Raw genomic sequence first — 24025 nt, 5'->3', positions numbered from 1 at the left:
GTAAAATTGCATTTTAAAAACAACAACTCCTATATAAGACAACTGGCCCATTTAGTGGGGGAAAACCTAGGCATTAGATCAAAAAGGAGAAAAATTTGATCTGTTCCATCTAATTAAATTATCATGGAAGAAAAAAAAAAAAAGATGCCGTCGGAGAATGTCCTCTTCGTATCTTGGCCTTCAGAGCAGTGGCAAGGGTTTGTCTCTTTCAGCAAGTATGGAACAATCTATAGTGAGGGGCCCAACGAAGACAAGAGCAATAACACTCAAAACCACTTGGTGTGTATATGTTAGAAACACTTAACCAGCAGGAATCAGTACTATATGTAAGAGCTAAAATGTTTCTTTTAAGAAAACATCTCTGAACAACAGTGGCTAATGTTTCAATGTCTACTATATTGGAAATCACAGGATATGAATTCTCTCGTTTCCTGGATTGGGGCTGGGGTCCTTTTCTTTGCTAGGCCTCCGATCTGTACCTTCACTCTTAATTCAAATCCTCCAGATTTCAAGGTTTCCACAGCGCCGTTCTCCCTCTTTCTGCCTCCAAACCTTCCTTCCCCATTTCCATTCCTCATAGCTGCTCGAGACTTTAACTTATCTTCCCCTCCTCATCCCTGTCTCCTGGTGCCCTACCTCTTCCCCTTTCCCTACTCCAGGCAGCCTCTCTCCCTTCTCTTCCTGCCCAGGCAGCCTCGATTCTCTCTTCTTCGTCTTCACCAGTCCCTCAACCCAGGTCTCCTCTCATTTCCTCCCTTCAGCGAACCCCCTGCACCCCACCCCCACCCCCAAGTCCACCCTATTGAGCGCAGATTAGCCGTTGGAGGGGGCGTAGCCTCGCAAGTAACAGGCCTCCTGCCCCACACTCCGCCCCCCCGCCCGCAGACAAAGACATTCCATAGTCCCCGCCCCCTTCGCTCTGTCGATCTGAAGGGGGAGGAGACACGTGTCCCGCTAGGGTCGAGTCACGTGGCAAAGAAACCTAACGAAGCCCGCGGCGACCTGCGCATGCGCAAAAAGCTTAGGCCTGTCGAACTCGGAGGGAAAAGGGAAATGGGGAGGAGACTTCTTCGAGCGCTGCAGTGGTGCGCAGGCGCCATGGCCCAATTGGGGACTTTGTTCTCCGCGGAGAAACCCAAGGGCGGTGCCGGTGACTGGCTGCGCACGCGCGCCGTCTCATTTCCGGTGCTCTCTTTCGCTGGGTCGCTCGGGTCGGCTTCGGTCGCTGTCGCTCCCGCTCTCCCACCTCCGCCAACCGCCGCTAGGGCCTCTGCTGTTGCCGCGTCGCTTCCTCGATCCTTCGACTACACAGCCTCCCAGATGCAGCGCCGGGACGACCCCGCCGCGCGCATGATCCGGTCCTCGGGCCGCAGTGGCTCCATGGACCCCTCAGGAGCCCACTCCTCAGTGCGTCAGGCACCGTCTCGGCAGCCTCCGCTCTCTCACCGGTCCCGGGGAGGCGGAGGAGGATCCCGGGGAGCCGCCCGGGCCTCGCCCGCCACGCAGCCGCCACCGTTGCTGCCGCCCTCGGCCACGGGTCCCGACGCGACAGTGGGCGGTCCAGCGCCGACCCCTCTGCTGCCCCCTTCAGCTACTGCCTCGGTCAAGATGGAGCCGGAGAACAAGTACCTGCCTGAACTCATGGCCGAGAAGGACTCGCTCGATCCTTCCTTTACTCATGCCATGCAGTTGCTGACGGCAGGTAAGCGGACCGCTCGGGTCCCTCTGGGTCACCCGGCCACCCAGTGGCGTGGGTGGCAGCGGCTTTGTTCCTCTCGCTTCCCGCGCCTCCGGGACCGAGACGGTCGTGGACCCTTCTTCCCCTTTCATCCTCGTCCTCCGTATAGCTGGATTCCAAATTCCTCTCCTTGCTCGGGGTGCGAGGGAGAATTTCTGCGATGGAGGTTCGAAGGCGGCTCGGCGATCTCTTAGCGCAGAGATCTTGATGGATGGTGCTGAGTTCCCCGCCTCTTTCCTAACCCTCCTCCCTCCCACCTCTTGCAGCTGCCCCGCGCTCCAAGTGTTCAGCTTCTTCCAGAAATGAATGTGTATCTCCCGATTCCCCCACGGGGAAAACCTTTTCGATGGCTGGTGGTGGTACGCGTCTCAACTGAGAGCATAGGAAATGAAGACTGAACCCGAGCGAGGAGGGACTGTGGGAGGCCGAGGTGTGGTTCAGGTTGAGGCTGGAGTGCCCTGTCCAGCGCGCCGCCAACGCTAGGGCTGGGTGGGTCTTGGTGGTGACTGAAGATTGAGTTGCCCAGAGGTTGTAGCTAGCGACCAGTGAGGGTCGGAACTTGAGGTTTTCGGAAACAAATCTCCGAGTTAGGTCGATAAAATGATTGTTACAGAGCTGGAAGATTGGTGACCTTAGTTTTACAACGTGTGTTCACTCTCATCATTCAAGAAAGGGAAAAATAGCCCTATAGACAGTGGTATGGGATGATAGAGGAAGGTAAGGGACACCAGGGTGGTTTGCCAAACATTTCCGAAGAAGATGGACAATTATAGATTATTGAGATAAGTTGCGCGATGGTTGTACCTAAAAGGCTTGTGAGTGGTTTTTTTTTTTTCCTTCTTTTTGCTTCAGTAGTGAAATAGAGATTAGGAATGTTAGTCTTTGTTCTCTGTAGACTAGCTCTCCTTTTCTGATCAGCACTGACCAATCCCCTTGTCGCTGTGATTTCTTCCCAAAGCCGGCTGTTTTACCTTAGCTTCTAGTTAAAATATTATTTTAATAGGTATTTCTTACGGTACCTAAATTTTATTAAGCAAGTAAAATTTTACAGCGTTCGACACTGAATGAGTAGTTAGATGATTATAAATGAAATGATCCCTTTGTTCTCTTATCTCCCAACATTGATAAGGGGTCTTTACTTTTAAACACAAAAAGCAAAGCTCCCAGTGGTCAAGAATAAAATATTTGATAAAACTGTTGACGCTTTTCAACTCAGTGCTTTACTGTTCTGAAATTCTTTCGGATTGTTTGGAACATTACTACTATTCCTTGTGTTCTTCTAGCAAGCTCTTTGAGGCCAAGGACTGCTTTTTCTTTTTCTTTTTCACACTGCCTTGCATATTGCAAACACCAAGTGTTTGGTTGAACCTGGTAACATGTACTTGCAGGCTAAGTGGTAAAGGTTGATTTAGTTTAATTTTATTTCCCCAAATCTTTAAATTCAGTCCACCTTAAATGCATCAGAAGAAAATAACAAGCTTTAGAACATTAAGGTGTTGGAACCAGTTTAAAATTCTACCCACAATTAGTTATGTGTTCTTGGGAAGTTTTCTCAGCCTTAATAACCTCATCTGTAAAGTGGGAATGATAAATTACGAGGAGTAAATGATGTGTAAAAGCACTAGCACAGTTTCCTTTGGCCTATAATCATTAAGTAATAAATTGTCATCACACTTGTCTTCTAGTTATAAATCCATGGTACTGAATAAGATATGAAAACTAAAGATATTTTCTGACCTTTTGGAGTGTCCAGTGTGATGTTCATGTTTTAAGTTAAAAAAAAAAAGGTTTCTTAGGATAATCATTTAAAAATACTGATCCTTAAAAGTTAAAATTTTCACCCTCCCCTCACTGCTTAATTTCTGTTATCCAAGAGCATGCTCTTTAATTTTTTTGGTATTGGCTATGCCCTTTTTTTTTTAACCAAATTGAAATTTTTATTTGGAGAAATGGAATTGATGTGATGTTGGCTCAAAGAGAGAACAGAATTGAAATACTGGATACCTCTTAGCATGTATAAGTCTTGATATATGATGGGCCTGACTTTTGTGGTATTTCTGAATGATTTGGAAAAAAAGTTGCAGTGAAGTCACAATCAACTTCAAGAAAATGAGACTGAGGAGACAGTATTTTAGCACTGATGAGGACACATGTTAAGTGCCGGGCACTGGTCTGAGTTCCTTACATTAAATGTTTAATCTTCAGGATCACACTATGAGGAAGTTACTCTTAACCTTATTTTCACAGATGAGGAAACTGAAGCATATAGAGATGAAATAGTTTACCCAAGGAAAGTTAATAAGTAACAGAGCTAGGATTTAAACTTATTCTGAGTTTGGATCCACACACCTACTCCACCACCCCCACCTGCACCAAACTGTACTTAAAAATTAAGCCCTAAACAATTAAAAAAAAGAATTAAGCCCTAATTGGTTAAAATATTAAGATAAATCTATTTGAAAATATCAGACAACTAACATGGTAGTAAAGATGACAAGGCCAAGAAGCAAGAGGAGATGGAAACCCAGGAGAACAGAGCCAAGCACTTGGAACTGCAGTTCTCTCAGGCATCTCTGCCCATTCCCAAAAGGTGTCTTGAAGCCCAGACTACTTGCTACACCCCATCCCAACCCTGACACACACACACACACACACACCTGTCCCTGTCCCATTCCCAACTTTATTTTGCACTTACAGCATCTTGATACATTATATATTATAATTATATATTTGTTTGTTTACCTATCCCTTCTCATTCATGGCTAGATTGTCAGTGCTGTGAGGGCAAGGATTTTTGTCTGTTTTGTTCACTGCTGTATCTCTTATGCCTAGAAGAGTGCTGTACAGTGGCCTTTTACTGAAGAGTTAATGAATGAATGTTCTTCTTCATTATGTGATGGAAAAATAACACAGTTTTGAGGGATGTAGATTTTTTAATATAAACTTGTAAATTAGCCAACTTGTTATTCAGCTGTGATGGCAATTAAATGCAATTGCAAACATAAGGACTCAGAAAGTCAGTAACCCATGCTTGTTTTCTGAAAGAAAAAAATTTATTTGTGTTAACATATTTACAAAGTATAAGATGCTTTTATATACAGTAAGTGTTCTTTTTCTACTTTTTACAATTAGGAAAACATAAGTTAGTATAAATGACTCAGAAATAAACATTTAAACAAATTAACAATCTCCAGACGATTTTAAAAGGAGACTCAGAAGTGCATCCTCCAGAAGCGTGCAGTGGAGAACATTTTACAATCTGTAGACCCGTCAAGATTGTTAATTCCTTTATTTGACTTATGTTATAGAAAGATAGTGAGACCCTAGTTCATTCTACACAGCTAGCAAAACCTCTTATTAAAATTAGAAAGTGGCATTGCAAAGGAACTGTGGGGCAAATGTAGTGTATAAATATTAGAAAAGAGTCAAAGCTTCATTATTGGCAACAGCATCATTGTTCACCTAGGAAAGTGGTCATTAGTGCAGCTGATTACCAGATGAAAATGTATAGATCTATAGGGTTCTAATATACAAGCAATTAGAAAATGAATGGACCAAAGGATCTTGTTAGAATAATATAAAATACCATGGAATAAACAACATTAGCACAAGATGTATGTGAATAATCATAATAATAATATTAGTATAATTTTAATTTTTGTAGAGCATATTACATGGCAGGTAATGTGCTGCTCATTTTATAGTCATTATCTCCATTCTTCTGGTCATTCTATCAACAGGAAGAATTTCTTATCTTAATGTTACAGATAAATATGTAATCACATGGTTACTCAATTTAAAATTTTACTGAAGGTTATGAAGGAATATCTGAATAGAGAAATATGTGATGTCCTTGGTGGCAGAGGGAGGGGGAAGATGACAGTAGATTTAAATTAACTTGTTGATTTTGTACACTTTCCAAACATTTCAACTTGATTCATTTTTTTCTTTCAGTTTGACAAATTGAATATAAGGTAGCTAAAAGAGTAAATAAGGATAAATAAGTAGAAACTTTTTTTGAGATAGGAAAGTAATAATCTAAGTTGACAAAAAATTTTGAAGTCAAACAGTACTTCAGACTTGAGAGAATGTGCAGTAGAAGGAACTCTTAAACCTTACTGGTGGAAGTGTGAATTGATATAACCACTTTGGTAATGGTTTGGCATTTACTCTGACAACTGAACAAATTTTTGAAACTTCACAACCCCATTGCTAATAATGTGCCTAAAGAAACTTTTGTATATGAACACATCATTCATAAAATGATGCACCTAGTTCACGAAATGGTGCAACTTGTTCACCATTGATTGTATACTGTGATATATTCACAAACTGAAATGAATGAACTACAGCTACATGCAACAAGGAGAAATGTTGGAAATCTAATGTTGAGTGAAAAAGTCATTCCCAGAGGACTATATATAGTACAATACTATTTTTATAGAACACAAATACTAGCAAGGTTAATCAAAATATTGTTAAACATATATCTATGATAAAGCAGTTTCTTACCAGACTAAACCGGTGCTTACCATATTGCTCAGTAGTTCCACTCTTAGGCATTTGTTGCAGAGAAATTAAAACTCATATTCCCTCAAAACTTGTACACAGACGTTCATATCGGCTTTATTCAGAATAGCCAGAAACTGAGAACAAACCAAATGCCTCCAGAAGGTGAATAAACACACTGTGGTACATCCATACCTTGGAATACTACTCAGCACTAAAAAGACATGAACTCTTGATAAACCCAACAACTGGGAGGGATCTCAAAAGATGTATGCTGAGTGAAAAAAAGTCATTCTCAAAGGTTACATGCTGTTTGATCCCATTAATGTAGCATTTTGAAATGACAGAATAGTAGAGATGACAGCAAATTAGTGGTTACCAGTAGTGAGGGGGGTAGGGAGGTAACTGGCTATAGAAGGGTAGAATGAGGGATCTTTCAGATAGAACTGTTCTGTGTCTTGACTGTGCACAAGTAAATGCATGTGAAACTAGAAATCTGAATAAAGTTGATGTGTTTTAATTTTAATTCTCTAGTTCTGATACTGTTTTTTAGATATGTGAGGTGTTATTATAGGGAAAATTAGCTGAAGGGTATATGTGATCTCTCTGTATTATTTCTTAAAACTGCGTGTGAATCTACAATTACCTCAAAAAGTTGGGTTTTGTTTGTTTGTTTAATTAAGTCCCAAATTTAAATTGGGCCCTAAAGAAGAGACTTAGAAGAACATGGTCATTCTCCTTGTTTCAATTTCCTGGCAGCTAAAACAAATACAATGAATTGACTTAACAACAGGAATTTATTAGCTCACTGTTTCAGAGACTATAATGCTTTTTTTCTTCCCGGGGTCTTCTGGCTGGCTGGAGATCCTTAGTCCTTGGCTTTTCTGTCACATGGTCATATACATGGTGGCATCTTTTTTTTTCTTTTGGATTACATTGACTTCCAGTTTCAGACTGTTGGCTTGTGACTTCCTCTCTGTTACCGGTTTGTTTTTCTTACAAGTACTTAAGCCCATTCTCATTCAGTTTGGACACTCCTTAACTAATAACGTCTTCAAAGGTCCTATTTACAAGTGGATTCACACCCATAGGACCAGGTGTTGGGACCTGTACCTGCCTTTTGTGAGGGATATAACTCAACCCCTAACAATACCATTGTCTTAGATTGTGAAAATTTGATCCCGGAAGAGGGCTCTAACCTCAGGCTTTGGGGGATTTTTTTTTTTTAACAATACTTGGCCTTTCTCTACCTTTAGCCAAAACTGTATGTGACATTGTGGGTTTGTCTTTTTCTGGGGCGCTAGTTTGTTGCTTTCATCAGATTCTCAAAGGGGCTGTGACACCACCATCCCCCCAAAATTATGAGCCTATTGCTCTAATGCTCTTGCTTGAAACAGTAACATGAAAATAGTGTACTTGTGGTACCAAAAGGTGGTACCAACAGAAAAGGTAGAGAATTATTGATTTGGGAATGATAAAGACATAAGAATCATTGAGGGATGTTGGATGTGTTCATGGTCCATTTTCTTCTTTCAGCAGACATTTATAGGTGCCTATTGTGTGTCAGGCACTCTATTTAGAATTGCAGATACGCAGCTCAGTGAAGAAACTAGTCCAGAAATTTTAACAGTGAAGGAAGGGATTCTGTGGGTAGAAGTATGAAGCAAGGCATTGAGGATCAAGAGGAGAGCTTGAGTCCTAGTATTTTGGAGCTGATAATCCTCTGACTCTTGCCTTCCTAGAAACACTGTCTCTTGATGCTTTAGTCAGAAAACCTTGACCATTGTCTTGTTCTTTGTACAATCCTCATCAAAACTTCAGTTAATGAAATATATGTGATAATCTGTTTTAAGTAAATCCAGCTGATAAATTATATTTTCAGACTTTTCAGACTTCTAGTATTAACATTTTTTGTGGTGGTTCATTAAATCTTTTTGACTGTACATATGGTTATGACCAGGGAAGGCACATCAAAGCTGTAAACTGGTAAAGGAAAAGGGTGAATAGGATAAGCGTTTAAAATTTTCATTTAAAACTATTACTTTCCTGGCTGGCAGCTTTTCTATCCAGTTCTGTGCCTTGGTTTCTCTTTATGACTGACTCTTCTAACTCATGTTACAACATTTATATTTTCCTATACTTTATTACCAGGCTGGTTAAAAAGCAGTTGTGTTCTGTGAATTAAATGAATCAAAGCCAAATCAATAAATTAACAAATATTTATTTGATTATATACTGTGTGCCACATGGATTATTTCAAACGCTTAAAACTCTGCCAGGTAGGCATCGTTATCTCCCACTCATCTTGTGCCATTTTTATTGTTCCTTTTTTAGAGGAAGAGAGGTTAAATGACTTGCCCAAGGTCACACACCAAATACGTAGGAGACCTAAAATTGAAACCCAGATCTGTCTAACTTCAAATTCATGTTCCTTCCTTGAGACATACATTTAAAACACAGTCCTCAGGCTTGGCAGCTTACATCTCATTGTGATAAGACCTACAAAACCAGGAAAGATCAAGTTATAGTAAAAGATAGCAAAAAAAGAAATGCCAAACAAGTTTAGTTGAATTTGCTCTGAATGGTGTAAAGAGCTACCTGTGTTTAAATACTTGCTCTACACTGATTAGTTTTGTGAACTTGGTCAAGTTATATTACTTTTCTGAGCCCAGATTTCTTCACCCTGTTGAATAGAGATAATACTGGTTTAAAAAGACTAAATGAAATAATAAATACAAAATAGGAAGATACTGGTTAAAATTTGACTATTTTCTATGTCTGTCCAGGAAATAAACGTGTCATTCACATCTTGGTTTTTTTTTCTTTAGCTCTTGGCCTATTCTATCCAAGATCACTTAAAGGAGTTGGTTTCTAAAAGCTTGTCTAGAAAGCATTTTTGCCCAAGAGTAAACAGTTTTCCTAAAATTTTATCAAAATTGACTCTTCCTTTCTTAAAGTCCTCATGTGGTCCTCTGCAAACCCCCTCTCCCACCCTGCCTCGCTTGTAGAGAGCTAACAGAACATAACAGAAAAAGCATGAGATTTGAAATTAGAAGCAAGCCTGGGTTTTAATCCTCATTTTAGTGCTTTAGCAGCTTTATTACTTAGATATAATTATTTCACCTTCCTGAGTTTTGTTTCCTCTACCAGCCATTTCACTAGGTTTCTTTAGATGATTAGTGAGGTAATATTTTAACGGTATTTGATATATTGTAGACTTCAATAACCCTTCCGAACATTGAGATTACCTTTCTTGAAGGCTCAGGTTACCCCCTTAGTCTTTTGTTTTCAGTTCTCCTTTAGGTTAAATCATCGTTCTTTAAATTCTCTAGGTGTTCTCTAATTCTTAAAAAGTTTGTGAGAAAATTTGGACAAAGGAATTCTAATTAAGATCTGACTAGTTTAAAATAGAACAGAAAGATCTGTGTTGTAGAAAGGGCTTCTGATTTACAGAGTGCATTACATTGAATTTAAGCACTTCTTTCTATTGGGTTTAATTTTGTAGCACTGCTTCCTATAGGAATACAACAGATTGACAGATTTTTAGTCTTATCTTGCACTAGTTAAGGTTTCTGAAAGTGGTATAAAATACAGCTAAAGGGCCTAACTAGGTGGTAGCAATTGGGAAACACAGATTGTCAAAGATAAAAGGAAATAAGTAATTTATTTCACATTCTTACAATCTCTTCAGTGATGTTTTTGGATCAGAATTGTGGGATCTTTGCTCTTCTAGACCTTTTGAGGATTGAGTACCCAAATTTCCAGCATGGAAACTCAATGGTGGGCTCAAATGAGTGACCAGAAAAGTTAATTTAGCAGTAAGTGGGAAGAAGTGTAGGTCAGGACAAAGCACAATAAACAGGTAAGTATTGAGTGAAATGTCTGGTCTGCTAATTGTACGGTTGTATTTAGAAATGTGAAGAATGCTGTCTTTTACAGTTCTCATGTAAGAGTTAGGGTTTATTTAAGTATATTTACATGTATTAGCAACTTAAAGTGTCAACAGGATGTATGTGCTGTCAGGCCTAAGTAGATCAGTCAGTACATTGAATACTATAGCATCTGCATTCGGCTTTTTAACTAAACAGAAGACTTGTTTGAAGTGATGAAGTTTGTCAGAGTTGAAGTAACTTTCCTTCATCTGTATGCTTCACTGCTGGGTTTAATGTAAAAAGTTATTTTTTTTTAAACTTTGTTTTATTAATTAAAAAAAATTAAAACATTAAGATATCATTCCATTCTACATATACAATCAGCAATTCTTAATATCATCACATAGTTGCATATTCATCATTTCTTAGTACATTTGCATCGATTTAGAAGAAGAAATAAAATGATAATAGAGGAAAAAAAGACTATACATATCATACTCCTTACCCCTCGCTTTCATTTACCACTAGCATTTCAAACTAAATTTATTTTAACATTTGTTCCCCCTATTATTTATTTTTATTCCATATGTTCCACTCTTCTGTTGATATAGTAGCTAAAAGGAGCATCAGACATAAGGTTTTCACATTCACAGAGTCTCATTGTGAAAGCTATATCATTGTTCAGTCATCATCAAGAAACATGGCTACTGGAACACAGCACTACATTTTCAGGCAATTCCCTCCAGCCTCTCCACTACATCTTGAACAACAAGGTGATATCTACTTAATGCGCAAGAATAACCTCCAGGATAACCTCTGGACTCTGTTTGGAATCTCTCAGCCATTGACACTTTGTCTCATTTTACTCTTCCCCCTTTTGGTCAAGAAGTTTCTCTCAATCCCTTGATGTTAATTCTCAGCTCATTCTAGGGTTTTTCTCAGTCCCTTGATGCTGAGTCTCAGCTCATTCCAGGATCTCTGTCCCACGTTGCCAGGAAGGTCCACACCCCTGGGAGTCATGTCCCACGCAGAGAGGGGGAGGGTGGTGAGACTGCTCGTTGTGTTGGCTGGAGAGAGGGGCCACATCTGAGCAACAAAAGAGACTCTCTTGGGGGTGACTCTTAGGCCTAAATAAAAAGTATTTTTAAAAACTGTTAAGAGTATAAATTTGTAGAATGTATTTGAGGTAGGGTATTGGTATACCTTTTAACCAGTGGTTTTCAAAGTGTGGTCCCTAGACCAACAATGTCAGCAACACTAACTTCTTAGAAATAACAGATTCCTAACACAAATACCAAACCTACTAGATCAGAATCTGTGAGGGTAGGACCTAGCAATGTAGTTTTAACACCAGGTGATTCTGATGCCAACTGAAGGTTTTTCTACATTACCCCTGATGAGTATTTGTAATGATCATACCTGTACTTCTCCCTTCATCTGCCTTGCCATAGGAAGCACTCATGCTCTTGCAATTACGTAATGAATGAATGAAGTATCTTAATGATAGGGAATCGTCTCAAAATTAGATACTAAAATTCTGCGAGGGCCAAAGAAAACTGTCTTGACTAGTGAATTGAAAATACTTTGGTATGTTTTCTCAGGACACCTACTGAATTTGCGCAAGGTAATGGCAACTGTGTATTCACTTCCTAAAATGTGGATTTTTATGAGACATATTTTCTTTATAGCAACTCTGTGAGGTAAATATCACCTCCATTTTACAAATGAGGAAACCAGAATTCAGAGTAGTTGAATAACTTGTCTAAATTCACACAAGTGGTAGGTGGCAGAGTAAGGATCCAAATCTCTCAAACCTTTAAAAACTACTATCCAGAGCACTCTGCCACAGTGGAATTTTATGGGACTATCCATTGTATATTTAAATTAATAAGTATTGTGTCTTATTATATGACGTACTTTTTCTTTAGGTAAAATATGCTGCTTTTTTTTTTTAGTATCTATGTCCTCTTTTCCCCAGTCTAAAAAACCCACATTAGTTTGTTTTGTTAAATTCATTTATTCTTAAGTCATAATAAAACACCTGAATATTTTTTTATGTAGAGCTCCAGGCAGAAATGGGAATGCAAACTTCTCTTATTAGAAGTTTTTCTAGTCAACCTCATATAGCTTTGGTGCTTGCAGCCGATCTCTATCTGAAATGATCTGAACTATTTGGTTTTATTCACATAGTACTCCATGTTATTGCTTTAAGCAGACTTGGAAATATGCCTTTATTTACCACAGCAAAAATAAATTCTTTGTCCCATTCAGAGATCGAGAAGATTCAGAAAGGGGATTCAAAAAAGGATGATGAGGAGAATTACTTGGATTTATTTTCTCATAAGAACATGAAGCTGAAGGAGCGGGTACTGATACCTGTCAAACAGTATCCCAAGGTGAGACAAAAAGTACCTTGCTCTTTTGAGTTATCTTTGTTAGGTATTTATTACATGGGCTATAATAAAGACTTCTGGAGATTGTGATACATCAAAATCTTAAGCCTGTGAGGCTTTTCCATGCTTGCATTGCCTATTTCTGGCAGTTGAAATATCAAAGTTCATAACTAATAACAGAGCTATAGCTAGGAAAGAAGTATAATCATCTCTTTTGTTATGAGAAAGAGTTTCTTTCTCAGATGTTTGTTCAGGCTCTGATTCTAAAGAAAAAATGAACCTCGAAGACTTGCTTTCTCTCAGACTGATTTGAAATCATTAGATCTAAATAAAAGGAAATAAAACAAAAATGCTTGACAGAAATTAGTGTTATTTCTTTCTTTAAGTTTACTTTTAAGCAATGCTTTTTTTTTAACCTGTTTATTATTTTTAGGGAAAGCAGTGGTTATATTTAGCTTACTAAACTAATGTTTACAAAGGGTATTATATGTCTGTTTTATTCTGAGGTCACTGCCTTAAAAATGTTTATGTTAAATTTATTAAGGGCTGCAGTGTTACATTATGGAAGGAGCACCACACTACATCAGGAAACCCAGATTCAAGTCTTGGGGCTTCCCCTTGCTAGCTGTGTATCTTTAGACTAATCGCTTCATCATTCCAGCCTCAGTATATCCTTACAAAGGGGGAATGGTAATAGTCTTCCTATATTACAGCATTTTTGAAGATCAAATGAGAAAATATAGATGAAAACATATAGGAACGTGTGTATTTAGAGCCCTCTTTTATTTTTTGTCAGTTTAATTTTGTTGGGAAGATTCTTGGACCACAAGGGAATACAATCAAAAGACTGCAAGAAGAAACTGGTGCAAAGATCTCTGTGTTGGGAAAGGGCTCAATGAGAGACAAAGCCAAGGTAAGCTCAGCATTAGTGAGGCAGGAGGAGACCCTGATACTTTCTAATTCCCCAGAGCCCAGTAGGGATGTTTTATAGAAACAAACATTTTGTATATGTACACAATGTAACTCCTTTAAATTTGAGTTGGATGCAAGAGATTATAGGCCAAGTTAGTTTACTTGCTTTGCAACTCTGAAGTTGCCCATATGTGCCCTGGTGATTGTTTTCATTCTGACTTTTGCTTGCATGATAATGGAAACAGTAGTAGCAAGTTTGACATTGTAAACATTTGGAAAGAGAGCTGGATGTACTTAACAAGACTAAAGACTGTAAAATAGGAGCAGCACACCTCTTTTCTAGTAATATGGAAAAGTGGAAACAGTAATATGAGTATAGGTGAGTTTGAGGATTAGTTTGTTTTCCAGCCAACTGGAATGTGAAACCCACTAAAAGAATGTATTCTAAAGGGAACAAGAGGAATCCTAACAACAAAACCTGATACGTCTTTTTTTTTTTTTTAAACCTCATGCCACAGCCCCATATGCTTTATACTTAGTTTCTAAGTACCAAGAAACTTCCCACCAAACAGAGTAGGATCAGCTTTTTACTTTTTAGTGGTTCAAAATCTACTACAGACTAAAAGCTTGTCCCTTCACTTTTTTTTTTTTTGACATGGGCAGGCTCCAGGAATTGACCCAATCTCCAGCATGGCAGGCTAGAATTGCTTGCTGCGCCACTGTGGCCCACTGTTGTCCCTTCACTCTTTGCTGCAGCCTAACTGATAAATATTGTTTTCTTAGGCCCTCTTTTATCCACTCACATTTCTCACAAAAGGCATATAGTTTGGACTGAAATATGTTATTCTAGCTAATGAGGCTTACATAAGCTTTTCTGTCTGTCCTGACTTCTTTCTTCCCCTAGAGCTCCTTAGACCATATAAGCAGATGAGCAGAGTTGGGGATTAGCAGCTCTACCTGGGATTTTAAAACAAATGTTTGCCAATCAGATATTTTCTGAATAGGGACTAGAATTGTTTTTCTCTTTTAACCTTCTTAGAGCTCTAATTAATAGGGATTCAAGGCAACTGTTAACAGCAGCAATCCAAATCCAGGTTTAGCAGGTTGTATAAAATATTATTCTTTCAGAGCTTCTTTTACTTTTTCTTAAATCTCATTGTTTTTCTTAGATGGAGTTACTTCTTGCTCTCCCTTTGGCCTAGAGGTAAGGGTGTCATTTTATTTTCTAGTCCATGTGATGTGATGTTTCTGTGCATTTTTCCACAGGAGGAAGAGCTACGCAAAGGTGGAGACCCCAAATACGCCCACTTGAATATGGATCTGCATGTTTTCATTGAAGTCTTTGGACCCCCATGTGAGGCTTATGCTCTTATGGCCCATGCCATGGAGGAGGTCAAGAAGTTTCTAGTACCAGTAAGGAAATCCTTACTCTGTATCTTCTGAGCAAGGGAGAGCTTGGATCTTGTGCTGTTGCTAATGTAGGGATTCTTAACCAGAGTCTATGCATAATCTGTAATTGTATACCAAATTCTGCGTTTATGTTCCTTTTTCCAAGGTGGCATATTATTTGTGTTTAGTTCTCAAAGTGTTGTATGTAAGTGCTTCTGAGGTATTTGCCTGCAATAGAGTCTATATTCGTTGTGCCCCAAGAGCACTCTACTCCTCAAATCTAATGTTTTAGTTATATACCAAGATCCGTTGTCAGGATCTCAGGTATGCAATGTGTCTGGCATTCTAATATTCAGTTAATAGAGATTTAACAGTCCTCCCTGACCTAAGTATTTTGGTTCCACACAAAGAGGATATAATAGGAAAATGACTAAAATGAGTCCCTGCACTCAAGGGGTTTATATTCTAACTCTAGGTAGTCTAGAGGGTAACATTAAGAAGCTTATAGCATCCAGATTTAATGGATCAAATTCCTACTTGGGTGCATTCAGGGTATTCTCTTCTGGAGGAGTTTATTCAAGTAGGGTTTGGTTTGGAAGAGGCATGATCATTACAGGCTTGACTGTTGATATTAACCAAATTGTTGTGTAGTTCATTTCAAAATGTAACTGAGACCCAGGAAGACAGGTTATCTGTTCTGCTCATTGCACCTGGTCAGAGGATCCGTTCTCTAAATAAATAGAAAATGGTGCTTTTGCTGTTTAGCAAGGCCTGGCGGTTGTCAGTTAACATGCTGCTTCTGAATATTTTATACCAAGGATGAACCTGGAACCATAGGAAGGGTTTGGAATACTTTTTATCTAGAATTGAACAAGTCTCATGTTTTCATCACTAAAACTAACAGGAGGTGAGATATAGTCCTTGGTGGTTTTTTGCATGTGGAATGAAGGAGTTGCAACTAGTTGTGGTGTCAGAAGATGCAAGACTTGGTAGAACAACAATTTATAGGCAATGTATACCTATAATGCTGAGCTCCAAGGGTTCCAACACTGTCTCAAATGTCTCCACCCCTGCTTTGCTTCCAAGTACCTTGACTTCATTGGAAGGTTCAGCCTGAAACAACAAATTCAAAATATCCTAGAGAAAAATTCAGTGCTGTAAATTTTCCCGGAGTGGGAGATTCTCTCTATTTTTTCTGAGGTGTTCTGTTAAAGCATCCTGAGCTACCCAATTCTGAAGGACTGCATAGGGAATGCCTGTCTCTTTATCTTTGGTCTCCAGGATATTTCTCAGAAGGGATATATTACAAGGCTTTCATGTAAGCGAATCTTTTGAAAAAGATGCTTGCCAGAAAGATCTGGGTTTCCTTGGTGTTGATGAAGCATTTGGAGGAAATCTGAGCAAACAGGCTAGCATTGGTTACTTGATTCTCCAGTGTGAGTCTTGAGCAGCAGAAAGTGTAAGGTAGGGTTGAGCAGGGCATCTCTAGTGACTGGAATCTTCTGTTCTTGAAGCTGTATCCACTTAGGAGTATAAAAATTTATGAAGTAGTAGGACTGAATATCTAAATGCATGAAAAGATCTGCAAATGGCATTTGACTCTAAGCTGTCTGGAGGCCGGTTCTTCTCTCTTGTGGAGGGGCAAAAAAGGTGAGCCTGTTTTTGCATCTGTGCCAGAACCCTCTCTTTTCCCCATAGAACCATTTATTGTACCAGAGAGGTTTCATGAGATAATAGAAAGAGTACTATTGGGGGCTATATCTGGGTTATCCTGGGTAAGTTATTTCACCTTTCTGAGCTACATGTTCCGTATACATCCCCAGTATTTGTTAAGTATCTATTGTGTGTCTAACACTGTGCTTTGGTCTTAAGTTGCAAATATAGTTCCTGAAGAGCTAGTGAAGAATTCTATTGTAGAATACAGTCTAACAGTTCTAGAATAATGTGGTAAGTGCTGGGGTAGAGAAAATTACAGGGTATTGGTGGGAGAAGGGGAGGGAGTAGAGGTGGCATTGACAGAGAATGTCATAAGAACTAATGGTTTAGGTAAGTCTTAATGGGGGGAAGTTAGAGTCTCTCACGTGGACAGAAGGACAATATAGCCTAATGATTCAAAGTCTAGGTTTTTAGAGACAGGTAATTATGAATTCACATCTAGAGTCTGCCACTTAATATATAGCTCTGTGTCATTGGGGGTAGTTGCTTTATAATTCCTGAATTGTTTTCCCAGTGATAAAATAGGGTAAATCTCAAGAGTTATTTTGAAAATTAAACGGAAAAATCCCATGAAAAGCTTATTATATAGTGCCTATATAGCACTAGAGCTTATTATCTAGCACATAGAGCTCAAATAATAGTAAAGGCTTTTATTATTCCAGGAAGAGGAAATATTTACAAAAACAGATGTATGAGAGTATTCCAGGCTCTGAACTACAGGTTATTCAGCATGGGTTTGCGAGGAGGTTATATATGGAGGGAGGAGGGAAGTGACCTAGAGAACTAGGCAGGGACCCCATCATGAAGAGCTTTAACTGAATAATGAGGGGTCTGCCATCAAGACTTTCCCCAAAGAAATGATAGGTAGGATACCAGTTGACTTCAGCAGGAAATGAACAACCTGAGACTTCATCTGGGCTTTGAAAGCTGTTCTTAGCATTGGAGTTTCCTGTGGGCCAGATGACTTCTCTGCAGAAGGTATAGATGATATACAACACTCCTCATTATCTCCCATTTCCAGGACATGATGGATGATATCTGCCAGGAACAGTTTCTAGAGCTATCCTACTTGAATGGAGTACCTGAGCCGACCCGCGGACGTGGTGTGCCAGTGAGAGGTCGAGGAACTGCACCTCCCCCTCCACCTGTTCCTAGGTAAAAATAACAGAGAAAACCAGGAGTAGAATGTAAATTTGACTGCTAGACCCATCACCTCTTGGTGGTGCTCCTCTCCCCATCTTCAGAGGGATCACTGAATTTGTATGTTGTATTGAGTAGAGTTCTGAATCTTGGGCACCTTGGCCATAATCAAGTGCTGCAGTCCTGCTAAAACTTTTGGTCTTTTAATTTTAGACCATCCTTCCATTTTTTAAATGGTTTCTGACTTCAGAATATTACTTTTTGTGACTGACTATACAGAGGGTTTTGACCTGCCAAAAGCAGTGCAGTGATGATGTATTCACAGGTCCAGTATAGGACCTGCAGAGTATTCCAGTGTGAGTCTTTTACTTACATGTACATTCCTCTGTATTTTAATACAGTGGTTAAGGCTTGTAAAATTATCTACTACAGAATTTGCAAACAAATCTGAATATGAAAGTAGCCTATTTATTAAAAGTTCCATTTAAATAAAACTTTTTTCAGAGGCCGTGGTGTTGGACCACCTCGGGGGGCTTTGGTGCGTGGTACACCAGTGAGAGGAGCCATCACCAGAGGTACCACTGTGACGCGAGGAGTGCCACCCCCACCTACTGTGAGGGGTGCTCCAGCACCAAGAGCACGGGCAGCAGGCATCCAGAGAATACCTCTGCCTCCACCCCCTGCACCAGAAACATATGAAGAATATGTAAGAAATCTGAACAGTGTACCATTTTTCAATACCTGGAAAGTTGCCAAAGAAAATTGAATGACAGGGCCTCGATCCTTGATGTAGTTGGCAGGAACTGCCTATAAGATTTGGAATCTACCCTCCTCTCTAGTAGTTAATGTTGAAATCTCAGATTTTTCCATTTTAGGCATGGTTTACTATATGTGTGTAGATAAAACAGTAAGCTGTGTGCCTTCGTGTACAGTGTTTTAGTTACTTAAGGGTTTCCTACTATTTCTGCTATTAATAGAGCTCAGTGTTCTATTTACTTCCTGTCCATGTTTGTTCTGTGCTATAGTATATGAAAGTTTTGGGTGTTTCAGTAATCCTGCCTCTTGTAACTGTTTCACAGTGAGTGTTAAAAACCTCTTGGAGGGAAGTTTCATATTCAGTTAATCCAGAAGCCTATCATACCCCCATAGGATGTAGCTGCTTTCCCTATTCTGTGATTCTGATATTTCATTTTGTTTGTTCTAGGGATATGATGACACATATGCAGAACAGAGTTATGAAGGCTATGAAGGGTATTACAGCCAGAGCCAAGGGTGAGTTAGGCAATAGAAGTGATGTTTCACATCCTAGTTAATAGATGGAGTTGGAAGAAGTGGGAGATTTAGTCAGCACAAATCTCAGGAGCAGTGCACCTCACCTTTTGAGAATATCTCCTCTGCTTTTGACATCTGTGAGGCACACATTTGGATCTGCATGTTTGGTTAACTTTGGATCATAAGTTATAGTTTAGGATCTGGGAATAGAAAATGAAAAATTCCTGAACTGTGACTAATATGGAAACAAGGGGAAAATATCTTTAAATTATTTTGATTTATTATTTAAAACTATCATTGCCATATTAAAAATGGCATAAAATTTTTAAAGGAAATTAAAACCCCACTACCATAACTTAGATATTTTGTTTCTGCGTGTTCTCTTAAAATATATATATATTGTATGTATGTATATATTTTATCTGTGATTAATTGAAAGAGTCTCTCATAATTCTATAATGGGGATAGAATAATTCTTTTTATGTCCATTTATTGTCTTCCCAGTGTTGAGCCATATGATACGTATGTACATATACTGTGATTAACGTGTTCAGTTTTGGATTGCGCTTTTTCACTTTAAATTGTATCCATTTTTCTTTACTAGTTAGCATATATTTTTATGAGTGCATAGTATATATATGTTTAGGGAATATTTTGTAGTTTGGGCATCAGGAATGTGAGCATTTTCCTGTGTTATTCATGCAGTAAAATGATTGAGATATGGAGGCATTTTGAAAGAAGATGAAACTAAAACCTCGTCATCCTGTAGCTTTCTAACACCCTGTCTTTGACTTTCAGGGACTCAGAATATTATGACTATGGACATGGGGAGGTTCAAGATTCTTATGAAGCTTATGGTATGTCTTTATTTCTGTGGTAGGGCAGAACATGCAAGTAAGTGCCTGGGAGGATACTGGTGACTATATTATTGGGAGTTAGGCAGTTACACATCTAAGGAGAAGCCTTTAGAAGCCCAAGGTGATACTGAGTGCAGATGTTGGAAGATCTGACAATGGGGAATCCTGCTCCTATTTAGATTTTGTGATATGATGGAAAAAGGAAACTATTAAAATGAGGTGAATGTGCTGTTATTCTTGGAAGGCTGTCTTGTCTTAAACTGGGGCCCAGGTTCAGCCTGGGCGGCAGCAGCAAAGACTTAAACTAATGTTAATTTTTTTTTCTGTTTTGGACAGGGAGATAGCTAGACATGGGTTATGTAGCTGGGCCTTTGCGCTGATACCTAGGCTACATTGATAGATAACCAGAACTTAATCATATCCCAGACTAATCTTTTGTACTACCTCACTTTTAAAAACATTATGGATCTCATTGAAAAGAATCCTACTGTAGAAGAAATTCCAACTGAAAGGGACCTAGGGAGCAAGCAGCTAGCAAGACCAGATTCGGAAGCAAAAATAGCCTGTTATATCAGAGGCTTTAGGGGCTTATAATCTGAAAGCTTGAAATGATTTGGGAAGGTACTGGTTCCAAGTTATTGATTGGCTTGGAGACATTTCAGTTCAGTCTTTGATCCTGAGAGAGCTATTGAGGCTGAAATGACAGCAGGACCTAACTGTCTTCCTGAGTTTGGTTGAAAACACAGGAGCCAATTATGACCCCATGTTAGTGGGCCCCAGAGGGAGTGCCATGTGGCAGTGGATGCAGAGAGAGCAGTCTTTTAATTATGAGGTTTTTTCCAACATACCTGAGGGAATTTCAGAGAGAAGTTGGCAAGGGGCTCAGCAGATAATAGTTCTTCATCTTAAAACACTGAAAGTTTCCCCTAAACTTTAGCTGAAAAGGAGGAGCTTTTTAGAGCCACCCAGACAGACAAGCTGAGCTTCAGTTCTTCAGCACAGTATAAAATAACCAGTCAGCTGCTTTGCTCAGGGAAACAATTTTTATTAGTTTTCACTAAATCATACTGAACAGTTTTTATCAGTAATATTGCACTGTTCATATGCCACTGTTTAGAAGGGTGGTATGATTGCACCGGATATTGTCTTCCATCAGTGAAGCAGTGCGGTGGATTTATGTGTTTGACTAAATTGAATTTCTGTTTTGCTGGAGAAAAGACTGGACTGAAAGAGGCAGGCTACTCTTTGTACTCCTGGTATAATGTTTCCATGGTTAATCTATTTATCCAATAACATTTATTTTTCCTGATCTCTGCCTTTGCAAAACCAAAATTAGAAGAATAAATTGTCATGTTGGTACCCAGAGGTTACTTGGAAAGTGATAGACATGAGTATTATTCAGGGTTATTAACAGGCTTAGGCAGAGTTCTATGCCACTTTATATCCATATAGGAGTTTTAGACCTATTGTAATGGAGGAAGATATTTGTGAATGCAGACAGCTGGAGAAATAAGCTTCAGGAAATGCTGGCATGGGTAAGGTAAAGGGATGAGTGGGAAGAATGAGCTTATAAACACAACACATTTTCATAAAAGGTCAGCTCTAGGAGTAGGTGATAAACTCCCTCAGGCTTTTCCCTATCACACAGGAATACTATTTGAGGATGTCAGCCATGTTGTCTGGCTTCTCTGGGCTGGCTGACTGTTGGCATAAGAGAAGAGTTAATGAATTCTCCCAATCAGCCTTGTCAGTACAACATTAAATTGTACTTCCCCCTACCAGGGCACTGAATACCAGCTCTTTGGGTAGAGGGCCTTTTGAAATGGGGTCCTTGCTTACTTTTCCCAGGGAGTCAAAGGAGACTTCACAGGGCAGCCTGACTTGCTGTTGCATAAAAAAAGGGCTCCCTGCTTCCAATCTGTAAGACTAACAGCAGTTGTCACCTTCCCTGAGGCTACTTTAGTGCTTTGGGAACAGAAAACCATTGCAGAATAGTTGAGATTGACTCCTTCACTGCCTTTAGCAAAGTTTTCACCTTTAACCTGGTTTGGGGACTAGATTATAGATCATGTTACCTCTTTCCTGGAGATTACGCCAGCGTAAACTCGGGCCTTTTCTGAGTTGGTTGCTGTCTGTCCACTCAAAACTGCTTGCAGTTGGGAAATTGCCCAGGTAGTTCAGGAGGGTCAAGCAAAGTTGAAAGCAAGGACACCAGGGAGGTGACTAGACTTTAGCGGCAAAGTAGTGAATTTGGGGTGATGTTTACCAGGTGATCTGCCCATGCTGACCCAAAATGGCATTGACACATGGTTTATAAACCTTTCTTCCTTTCCCCACAGGCCAAGACGACTGGAATGGGACCAGGCCATCACTGAAGGCCCCTCCAGCTAGGCCAGTAAAGGGAGCATACAGAGAGCACCCATATGGACGTTATTAAAAACAAACATGAGGGGAAAATATCAGTTATGAGCAAAGTTGTTACTGATTTCTTGTATCTCCCAGGATTCCTGTTGCTTTACCCACAACAGACAAGTAATTGTCTAAGTGTTTTTCTTCGTGGTCCCCTTCTTCTACTCCCCTTATTCCATTCTTACTCTGCATTCTGGCTTCTGTATGTAGTATTTTAAAATGAGTTAAAATAGATCTAGGAATATTGAATTAATTTTTAAAGTGTGTAGATGCTTTTCTCTTTGTTGTTTAAATATAAACAGAAGTGTACCTTTTATAATAAAAAAAAGAAGTTGAGTAAAAAAAAAAACACAAACCTGTTAGTTTCAAAAGTGACATTGCTTGCTTAAAGGTTCTGAAGTTAAGGCTTGTTAACTTTCTCTTAGTTTTGATTTGAGGCATCCCGTAAAGTTGTAGTTGCAGAATCCCAAACTAGGCTACATTTCAAAATTCAGGGCTGTTTAAGATTTAAAATCACAAATGTAAACGGCAGTAGGCGCCACCATGCAAAAGTGAGCTCAGACGTCTCTAAAAAATGTTTCCTTTAAAAAGCACATGGCCGTTGAATCTTAAGGTTAAATTTTAATATGAAAGATCCTCATGAATTAAATAGTTGATGCAATTTTTAACATTAATTGATTTAAAAGCAACAACAGAAACAAAATTAGGTTTGTAAAACTGACTTTTTCATTATGTGGGTTTTGAAATCTAGCCCCAGACATACAGTGTTGAGAGATACTTAAGAGGGAGAATAGGTTTTCAAGAGGTCGATTAGGAGAGCAGGATTGGCCACCTGAATTGAATTTAATGCAGAGCTTTTTAGCCAAGAAAACAGTCTTTGAGTAATAGCACTAATAACTAAAATTTCAGTATTTAAAAAGACAAAGCAAAGTGTTGTGTCCATCTGAGGTTCTGCACTCTATGAAAAACTCACTTGGACACCGGAGCCAAAAGCTGATGATTTTCGTGAGTTGACAGTTGTCAATATTGAACTGTTCCAAGATAGTCAAGTATGTCTCAACACTAGCATGATATAAAAAGGGACACTGCAGCTGAATGAAAAAGGAATCAAAATCCACTTTGTATATAAGTTAAAGTCCTAATTGGATTTGTACCGTCCTCCCATTTTGTTCTCGAAGACTAAATGCTACATGTGTAAGTCTGCCTAAATAGGTAGCTTAAACTTATGTCAAAATGTCTGCAGCAGTTTGTCAATAAAGTTTAGTCCTTTTTTAATCAAAGTAAATGTGATGAATTGTCATTTTTTTTGGGTGGACAATAAATTAGTTTTCTCTTTCAAATAAACTTAAATTAACTCTAAAGTTAATGGGCTTGTTAAAAGTTGGAGACATTCTTAAAAGTGGTGGGGGGATTTTATTTGAAGTTTACAAAAAAAAAAGTTTATCGAGTTGTTAAGTTTTAGTTTAAAAATAACCAAAGCTTTTTCACCCCCTGGAAGTTGTTGAAAACAATTTTATCCAATCCTATCATAAGCTCTGATTTCTCAAGAGAAAAACTCGACTGAGCCAAAACTTGAATTGGTTTCCATACATAGGTCTCAAATATTTAAAGTGCCAGCCACTCTAGTTTTCATCTTCTATAGAGTCCCTAGGTGGCCCCAGAGTGTGATGCCAAATAATCTCTGAGAGCTTGGAAAGGGAGAGCACCTGCCTTTAGATATGACAATTAAGCAAAACCTGGACACCTTAAGGGTTTTCCATTTAATCCCAGAAATGATGTTAATAACTCCACTGGGCTGGGTCAGGATCTGGCATGATA

The 24025-nt window shown here is 39.1% G+C and overlaps 1 protein-coding gene across 1 annotated transcript; it reads left to right on the top strand.

The window, feature by feature from the left end:
- Positions 1-1158: 1158 nt before the first annotated feature.
- Positions 1159-23492, top strand: KHDRBS1 (KH RNA binding domain containing, signal transduction associated 1). Its single transcript, XM_077150501.1, has 9 exons — positions 1159-1702; positions 12391-12515; positions 13309-13425; positions 14691-14837; positions 17551-17684; positions 18174-18375; positions 18874-18941; positions 19740-19798; positions 22138-23492. The coding sequence occupies exons 1-9, from the start codon at positions 1321-1323 to the stop codon at positions 22233-22235; spliced, it is 1332 nt and encodes a 443-aa protein (XP_077006616.1). The 5' UTR covers positions 1159-1320; the 3' UTR covers positions 22236-23492.
- The last annotated feature ends 533 nt before the right edge of the window (positions 23493-24025 follow it).

This window comes from Tamandua tetradactyla, chromosome 2 (assembly GCF_023851605.1).
Source record: "Tamandua tetradactyla isolate mTamTet1 chromosome 2, mTamTet1.pri, whole genome shotgun sequence".
Taxonomy (NCBI): Eukaryota; Metazoa; Chordata; class Mammalia; order Pilosa; family Myrmecophagidae; genus Tamandua; species Tamandua tetradactyla.
Note: the sequence above shows the minus strand (reverse complement) of the source record. Positions and strands in the feature narration are given on the sequence as shown.

Coding starts and splice junctions, on each gene's coding strand:
- KHDRBS1 (XM_077150501.1), top strand. CDS start 1,321: ATGCAGCGCCGGGACGACCCCGCCGCGCGCATGATCCGGTCCTCGGGC. Junction 12,516..13,308: donor CTGTCAAACAGTATCCCAAG/GTGAGACAAAAA, acceptor ATTTTTTGTCAG/TTTAATTTTGTTGGGAAGAT. Junction 18,942..19,739: donor TATTACAGCCAGAGCCAAGG/GTGAGTTAGGCA, acceptor TTTGACTTTCAG/GGACTCAGAATATTATGACT.